Genomic DNA, 8,907 nt, shown 5'->3' with positions numbered 1-8,907 from the left:
TCCCGCCTCAGCCTCCCAAGTAGCTGGGACTACAGGCGCCCGCTACCGCGCCCGGCTAGTTTTTTGTATTTTTAGTAGAGACGGGGTTTCACCATGTTAGCCAGGATAGTCTCGATCTCCTGACCTTGTGATCCACCCGCCTCGGCCTCCCAAAGTGCTGGGATTACAGGCTTGAGCCACCGCGCCCGGCCATGTGTTTGTGTTTTAAGCTGTTATTACAAAAGCCAAAAAGTCAAAGAATTAAAAAATATATGAAATTAAAAAATTACAGTAAGCTAAGGTTAATTTCTTATTGCAGAAGAAAAAAGTTTAAAAATAAACTTAGTATAACGTCAGTGCACAGTGTTTACAAAGTCTACAGTAATGCACAGTAATGTCCTACCTTCACATTCAGGTACCACTCACTCACTGACTCACCCAGAGCAAATTCCAGTGCTGCAAGCTCCATTTATGGTAACTGCCCATACTGGTAGACCATTTTTATCTATTTATTTATTTATTTATTTATTTAGTTAGTTAGTTAGTTAGTTAGTAAGTTAGTTTTTGAGATGGAGTCTTGCTCTGTCTCCCAAGCTGGAGTGCAGTGGTGTGATCTCGGCTCACTGTAACCTCTGCCTCCCAAGTTCAAGCAATTCTCCTACCTCAGCCTCCCAGGTAGCTGGGATTACAGGCGCCTGCCACTATGCCTGGCTAATTTTTGGATTTTTAGTAGAGACAGGGTTTTGCCATGTTGGTCAGGGTGTCTCAGGCTCCTGATCTCAAGTGATCCACCCGCCTTGGCCTCCCAAAGAGCTGGGATTACAGGTATGAGCCACCACGCGTGGCCCAATTTTATCTTTTATATTGTATTTTTATTATACCTTTTTAATGTTTAGATTCACAAATACTTACTGTAACAACTGCCTACAGTATCAATATAGTAACTTGCTGTACAGGTTTGTAGCCCGGGGCAACAGGCGATTCCCTCTAACCTGGATGTGTGGTCGCCTGTACCATCTAGGTCTGTGTGAGCACACTCTCTGGTGTTCCTATCATGACAAAATCCTCTAGCATTCCCATTGTTAAGCAACAAAAGAGTGTACTTACTAAGTCCCTATTGTGAGCCAGGGCCAGGTAATATATTCTCGCCCCCAGGCTGTTGTGACCATTTCTAGTGAGTCAGTTCATCTGTCTGAACAAAGCACTTTGACATTGATTGTATGCAAATAACCTGTTACAGAATGGTTCTACCCATAAATTGGCTGGCCTCTCTTGGGCAGCCCTCAAAGTTGCAAGCCCTTGCCCGCAGTCCTGCTTAACGTCTCTTCCTCAGAAGCTTGCCTGCTCTGAACTCCTCTCCCAAACCAGGTTAGCAGCCCCTTCTCTGGTACCAGGGCACCCTGTGCCTCTCTTCCAGACTTGCATTATGGTTCTAACTGTGCTGTGTGGCCTGGGCAAGCCCCTCAACCACTCGGTTACTACTTTTTTTTTTTTTTTTTGAGATGGAGTTTCACTCTTGTTGCCCAGGCTGGAGTGCAATGGCACAATCTTCGCTCACTGCAACCTCTGTCTCCTGCGTTCAAGTGATTCTCCTGCCTCAGCCTCCCAAATAGCTGGGATTACAGGCATGTGCCACCAGGCCCAGCTAATTTTTTGTATTTTTAGAGACGGGGTTTTTTCACGTTGGTCAGGCTGGTCTCGAACTCCCAACCTCAGGTGATATGCCCACCTCGGCCTCCCAAAGTGCTGGGATTACAGGCATGAGCCACCGCACCCAACTTGAAAGAAATTGCTTTGCACTGTGCTTGGCACAGAGGAACAGCAGGTGTTCATTCGATGCTTGCTGTTGTAATTACTCAGGCTTTTGTCAACAGAGGGCTGGCCTGAGACTCTGCCATATCTCAGAACCTAGCACGGAACCTGGATGAGTACAGAGTAAGTGCTCAATGTATGCTGTGGTAGGCAGAATAACAGCCCCCAAAGATGTTCACATCCTAACTCCCAGGACCTGTGAACATTCCCTTAAGTGGCAAAGGGGAATTAAGGCTGCAAACAGGATTCGGGTTGTTCATCAGTTGATTTTAAAATAGGGAGATCATGGTGGACTAACCAGCTGGCCCAGTGTAATTTTTTTTTTTTTTTTTTTTTTTTTTTTTTTTTTTTTTTTTGAGACGGAGTGTGGCTCTGTCGCCCAGGCTGGAGTGCTGTGGCCGGATCTCAGCTCACTGCAAGCTCCGCCTCCCGGGTTTACGCCATTCTCCTGCCTCAGCCTCCGGAGTAGCTGGGACTACAGGCGCTGCCACCTCGCCCGGCTAGTTTTTTGTATTTTTTAGTAGAGACGGGGTTTCACCGTGTTAGCCAGGATGGCCTCGATCTCCTGACCTCGTGATCCGCCCGCCTCGGCCTCCCAAAGTGCTGGGATTACAGGCTTGAGCCACCGCGCCCGGCCGGCCCAGTGTAATTTTAAGAGTCCTTAAAAGGGCCAGGTGTGGGGAGGTTGAAGCTGCAGGAAGCTGAGATTGAGTCATAGCACTCCAGTTTGGGAGACGGAGTGAGACCTTGTCTCAAAAAAAAAAAAAAGAAAAAGAAAAAGAAAAAGAAAGAAAGAAAGAAAAAAAAAAGGCCCTAGGCAAGGTGGTTCACGCCTGTAATCCCAGCACTTTGGGAGGCAGAGGCCAGTGGATCGCTTGAGGTCAGGAGTTCAAGACCAGCCTGGCCAACATGGTGAAACCCCGTCTCTACTAAAAATACAAAAATTAGCGGGGCATGGTGGTGGGTGCCTGTAGTCCCAGCTACTCAAGAGATTGAGGCAGGAGAATCACTTGAACCCAGGAGGAGGTTGCAGTGAGTCGAGATTGCACCACTGGACTCCAGTCTGGGCAACAGAGCGAGACTCCGCCGCAGAAAAAAAAATAAAAGAGGAAGATGCGCCTATGTAGAGAGGACTGTGTGAGAGACTCTACCTGACATAGCGGGCTTTCTTTTCTTTCTTTTTTTTTTTTTTTTGAGACGGAGTTTTGCTCTGTCACCCAGGCTGGAGTGCAATGGCATCATCTCAGCTCACTGCAACCTCCGCCTCCTAGGTTCAAGCGATTCTCCTATCTCAGCCTTCCCAGTAGTTGGGATTACAGGTACGCGCCACCATACCTGGCTAATTTTTGTATTTTAAGTAGAGATGGGGTTTTACCATGCTGGCCAGGTTGGTTTCCAACTCCTGACCTCAGGTGATCCACCTACCTTGGCCTCCCAAAGTGCTGGGATTACAGGCGTGAGCCGCTGTGCCCAGCCCATTGCAGGCTTTCACAGAGAAAAGGGGCAGGAGTCAGGCACGCAGGCAGCTTCTGGAAGTTAGAAAAGGCAAGGAAACAGATTCTTCCCTACAGCCTCCAGAAGGGAATGCATCTTGCCAATTTAGCTAAGCGAGACCCATGTGGGCCATCGAACCTACAGAACTTAACAGTAATACATTTGTGCATGTGTGTTTTCAAAGACACTAAGTTTTGGTAACTTGTTACAGCAGTAACTGGAACCTAAGACAGGTAGCAAGCCTTATTGTTCATTTTTACCACACTACTGGGCTGTTGGTGATGGTGGATTTACACTTTTCTCTCCCATTAGGCTGTGAACTCCTTGAAGTTGTGCAATACGTTTGTCTGATTTACTACTGGTTGGCAGGCTCTGAGAAGAATGCCTGGTACACAGGTGGAGCTCAATAAAAGCCCTCACTGAATTTTATTGAATGTATATGTGGATGTAGACCTCCGCTCTGCGCGCCCCTCCCGCAACTCCCACTGCTGCCCGACCCATTCTGTCCGGCTCCCAGTCCCCGCGGGTCCCCCCACCCCAGGGCTGACGGGGTGATTTAGGCAGCCCTACGTCCTGTTGGGGTGGTGGGCTTCGAGCGCGGGTCCCAGGACGCCGTGAGGCGCAGTGCCTGCAGCAGGCGGCAGGGGGCGAGCGTGGCCCAGGAAATCCCGCGGGAGGGTCGGTACGGGGCGGGGCTTAGGGGCGGGGCGGCTCAGCGCGCAGGCGCGGGGCCAGGCGCCTCGCGCGGCCAGAGGCGGGCGGGCGCAGAGCAGCGCCGGCCGTGGCTCCGGTAGCAGCAAGTTCGAACCCCGCTCCCGCTCCCGCTCCCGCTCCGCTTCGGTTCTCGCCACTTCGGCCCTTGGGCCTCCAAACACCAGTCCCCGGCAGCTCGTTGCGCATTGCGTTCTCCCCGCCACCAGGATGCCGGTAACCGAGAAGGATCTGGCGGAGGACGCGCCTTGGAAGAAGATACAGCAGAACACTTTCACGCGCTGGTGCAATGAGCACCTCAAGTGCGTGAACAAACGCATCGGCAACCTGCAGACCGACCTGAGCGACGGGCTGCGGCTCATCGCGCTGCTCGAGGTGCTCAGCCAGAAGCGCATGTACCGCAAGTACCATCAGCGGCCCACCTTTCGCCAGATGCAGCTCGAGAATGTGTCCGTGGCGCTCGAGTTCCTGGACCGTGAGAGCATCAAGCTCGTGTCCATCGGTGAGTTCTCTGGCCAGGCCCAGGCGCCGACTGTGGTGCCGACCCGCCCCCGCGCGTTCACCCCTGCGGAGGGCGAGGACTTCCCGCAGCGCGCCCCCACCTCGGAGACATGGGGGAGTCGTCCCCGGGGGTGGGATATAGGGGGCCTAGACCCCCTCCCCGGTGCCCTCCTCTGGGCTGGGACCTGTTGGGATCACTCCCCGCCGTGCGCCCCAGCAGTGCACCTTTGGCTGGCTAAGGGTTGAGGGTTTGAACTGGGGTCACAGGAAGAGAGGTGGAGTTGTGGCATTTCTCTGCACCTGGAGCGCCCCTATGGGAGCTAGGGGACTAGAAACCCTCGTTCGCCATCCCCGGGGGCGGGGCCCTAGAGTCAGATGCTCTCCGGAGCGCTCGCCCGGCTGCGCCCAGGTTGGTGCTCTCTGCGGCAGCTGAATGGGCGTTGGCTCGGAGGCCGGGCCATGAGACCTGGGGAGGAACCGTTCTCTGCGCCTGGGGCCTCCCCGCCCAGGTGGAAACGGAGACTTGGTACCTTCCCCTGCTGTCGCTGGAATGGGTGTGGGCCCCGAGGTTGCAAGGGGAGGCGCGGGTGTGTGTCCTGGCTCCCTTGGCTCCCAGCTCAGCTCTGGCCGCGCCGCAGGTTGAACCCACTCCTTGCTGCTGAAGTTATAATTTAGGGATGGTGGTGGTAACAGTAACTGCTGTCTTGTAGGGAGCCCAACTAGCGTCCTCTGTGTACTGTCAGCCTTCTAAGTTATCTCCGTCCCTACACATCCTGCGAGCTGGGGTGAGGCTAGACCCGTTTTAGAGATAAGAGGGTCCAGAGGGTTAGTTGACTTGTCCAAGGTCAGCAAGTAGGGCCCAGCTGAGAATTGAAGGAAGTGGGCGACAGTTAGAAGAAGGCTTTGTTTTCCTCTCCCCTCCCAAACTCACACCAGGGTCTTCCTGAAAGGAGGGAGGGAATTGGTGTCTCTTGCTGGACTGGGGAGGAAGAATAAGGATGAAGTCTCCCTTGTGGTCTGAGATAGTTGGGGGCTTCCAGGAGGGCCACAAGGCGGCTGAGAGTGTGGGCTGTGACAGTAGGGGCAAGGAGTTTGTAGTATGTGTGTGTGCATGTGGACATGTGTGCAGAGAATGTGTGTACACACATAGCATGTATGTATAGCATGTGCATATGCAAAGAGAGTTTGCGTGTACACGGAATGGGTGTGCAGAGTATGTTTGTATGCAGAGAATGTGTATCCGCCTGTGTGTGTGTGTGTGTGTGTGTGTGTGTGTGGGTGGGTTTGGGTGGGAGAGGGTCCTGGGTCTGGATCTCTTCCTAAGGAGAACCAGGGACTGGCCCTGGCTTGTGACTTGGGTCTTTTCCTGAGGAAAGCAGGTCACTATAGTGACCCTAGTGACAGGAAGAAAGGGAGATGGGTGTGGCTGCCAGGACTTTCTCCAGTGGAAAAGGGATTCCCTCTAGGCTGAGCCTCCCCTAGGCCTCAGGGCCTCACCCTTCCCTTCCCCCACACCTGTCCTGGCAGGTAGGGCTGCTTCCTGCTTCCTGGGCAGCCGCACCACCCAGCCCAGCCCAGCCCAGCCGCACCACCCAGCCGATCTCCAGCAGCCCTCCCCCTCCCCAAGGGTGGCTTCCGGGCAGAAAAACCCACATGCCATGCCGTTGTCTTCTTCCTGGGGTCCATCTCCTGTACTGGGGAGGGATAACCTCAGAATCTTCTGGAATTCTTTACCATTCAGAAACCAGCCTCCCCTCTGAAGAATCCCAAGGCCCAGCTGGGCTCAACTTGGATCTGTTCTTTGTTTTAAAAATGTGTATTTATTTAATTAACTGAATAAAGAAACTTAAAGTAAACCAGAAGTATCCAGATATGACATGAAATCTCTAAAACAACAACCAAACCAAACCAAACCGCAGCACTAGCAAATCACAGACTGCCTGATCTACCAACTGTTTACAAAGGCAGCAGCTACTTCCAGCACTGTCTGTCATCAGTGCCTGGGGCTGTGGGTCTCATTCTAGATTTTGTCTGGTCGCTTACATTTTTTTACTTGGTTCTCCTGATTCCCTGCTCCCCCTACTCCCTACCACCCCGCCCCAAGATGGAGCCTTGCTCTGTCTCCAGGCTGGAGTACAATGGTGCCATCTCCGCTCACTGCAACCTCCACCTCCCGGGTTCAAGCGATTCTTCTGCCTCAGCCTCCTGAGTAACTGGAAATACAGGCACGTGCCACCACACCCGGCTAATTTTTATATTCTTAGGAGAGACGGGGTTTCAGCATGGTGGCCGGACTGGTCTCGAACTCTTGACCTCATGACCCACCCGCCTCGGCCTCCCAAGTGCTGGGGTTACAGGCATGAGCCATCGCGCCTAGCCTGGTCGTCCTGATTTTTATTTTTCAAATCCACTCAGGCCCTGGCTAGTCCCATTGTCCCAACATTCCAGGGTTAGTTCCCCTTCCTCTGTGCTGGGCCTGTGGGCTGTTGGCAGCTTCTTCCTGTTCCTACCACAACTTACATTCTAGTTTTTTCCTTTTTAATGATTTCTTGGATCGTATTCCCCAGAGTGACATTCCTGGGTTAAAGGGTGTGACCACATTTATGACTTGTATCATTGGCTGTCTAATTGCTCTCCCGAGAGATCTTGCAACAAACAGGTTTTCCAGCCTCTGGAGACCACAGAGAGCCTTGGCAAGTGCCAGGACTGCTGTGGGGATAAAGCAGGAGGCTTCTTCCCTCAGCTCTTGAGGCTGTTGTGGGTAATGGTCCTTCAAGGCAAAGTTACCTCCAGCTTGGACTAAGGTTCATATATTCACTGCTTAGGTTGTGTTACATTGTGCTGACAATGATACTAGCTTCTATTTGCGGGCACCTACTGGGTGTTAAGTGTGTTCTATTGATTACCCCATTGAATCTTCATGCTAATCATTGATTGATAGCAACTACTGCCCTATCTCTAATGATCTGCTTCTGCAAGTCACTTAGAGAGTTCAGGGCTTAACTCTGTCCTGGGCATGTGTTGCTTAGAAAATGGTGCCTGTTAATTAAATAAGGTGCTGTCTAATAATTATCTCAAAAGTAATGCCAGGGCTGGATGCCGTGGCTCACACCTGTAATCCCAGCACTTTAGGAGGCCAAGGTGGGCAGATCACCTGAGGTCAGGAGTTTGAGACCAGCCTGGACAACATGGTGAAGCCCCATCTCTACTAAAAATAGAAAAATTAGCTGGGCATGGTGGTGCATACCTGTAGTCCCAGCTACTCGGGAGGCTGAGGCATGAGAACTGCTTGAACCGGGGAGGTGGAGGTTGCAGTGAGCCGAGGTCTTTGTGTAACTGCACTTCAGCCTGGAGACAGAGTGAGACTCTGCCTTAAAAAAAAAAAAAAAAATCATGCCGGAATGGTTTGCACACTGAAGGGACATTCAAAATCAGGGGAGAACAGCCTGGTTGTTCCTGTTTGGTTGATCCTACTCTTGCCGCGGTTAGTATTATTATCTTTATTTAAAGATGAGAAACAGGAGTGAAGCCACTTGTGGAAGTGACCCAGCTAGCTAGTAAATGGTGTCTGAAACCCAGGTCTGCCCAGCTGTTGAATTGAAGCCTTAACTGACTTGCCTTCCAGTTTCAGAGATGAGTAAAATACAGCTTTTCTCTCCACATCAGAGGGTCCCTGTGACACTAGGTTTGCAAGTCTTAGGTGTTAGGGTGGTGGCTGGATACCCATACTCTGAACCTGTGACCTTTGACAAAATAGGGATGTCAGGGCCTTCCATGATTGGCAGGATGAATCCTCTGGGCTGTGATGAGCGTCTCACAAGTTGAGAGTCAGCCGGGAATTGAGTGGGGTCAGTTTGCCTCTTGTGTTTTCCTCATTGTGTTTTATTTTTGGTTGGTTGGTTGAGATTTTCTGCTACCCAATGGATGATGTTTTATTCCATCGTCAGGGAGGGTATCGTTGAACGAATACAGGGTTTTGTACGCTTTGGATAAGGCCAGACAGTTGGGGGAGTCATTAGAATTGTGTACATGCCTCCAACTCTGCGATAGGTGGTGGTTCAACAGCTGCCAGAGGACTCCGGCTTTTCTGCCTAGAATTCACTGAAAGACAATCCTGGCTATTTATTCACATTTGTGGTTCATTGTAAGGTAGGCCCCTAGGCGCCATCCAAAAGTTGAGAATTTCCTTACGTTTCTTGTTATGTGGTGGGCAGTTCATAGCGAGGCCTCAGTGTCTTTAATTCCAGATGTTTGCCAGGAGTTGGCAGTTTTATTTACTTGTTTTTCCAAAAACCTTTCTGACATGGGGCAGCCCAGCCAGCTGGGAGGAAAAGGGGTCTCTCAGCCCAAGAATGATGATCAAGGCCTAGAAGTTTGGGTGGTGTGTTTTTTTTTTTTTTTTTTTTTTTT

The 8,907-nt window shown here is 51.4% G+C and overlaps 1 protein-coding gene across 4 annotated transcripts in view; it reads left to right on the top strand.

Annotated features, from left to right (window-relative positions):
* Positions 1 to 4,034: 4,034 nt before the first annotated feature.
* Positions 4,035 to 8,907, top strand: part of FLNB (filamin B) — a 168,409-nt gene continuing 163,536 nt past the window's right edge. For 2 of the 4 annotated variants that reach the window (XM_025373982.1, XM_025373978.1), the window contains exon 1: positions 4,035 to 4,498. In XM_025373982.1, the coding sequence (XP_025229767.1) occupies positions 4,207 to 4,498 (292 nt within the window). In that variant the 5' untranslated portion in view covers positions 4,035 to 4,206. The remainder of the gene's footprint in view (positions 4,499 to 8,907) is intronic. The other 2 variants (XM_025373970.1, XM_025373974.1) reach the window with 2 other exon arrangements.

The sequence above is a fragment of the Theropithecus gelada genome, chromosome 2 (genome assembly GCF_003255815.1).
Source record: "Theropithecus gelada isolate Dixy chromosome 2, Tgel_1.0, whole genome shotgun sequence".
Classification (NCBI taxonomy): Eukaryota; Metazoa; Chordata; class Mammalia; order Primates; family Cercopithecidae; genus Theropithecus; species Theropithecus gelada.
The sequence above is the reverse complement of the archived record's forward strand: the minus strand, read 5'-3'. Positions and strand labels throughout refer to the sequence as shown.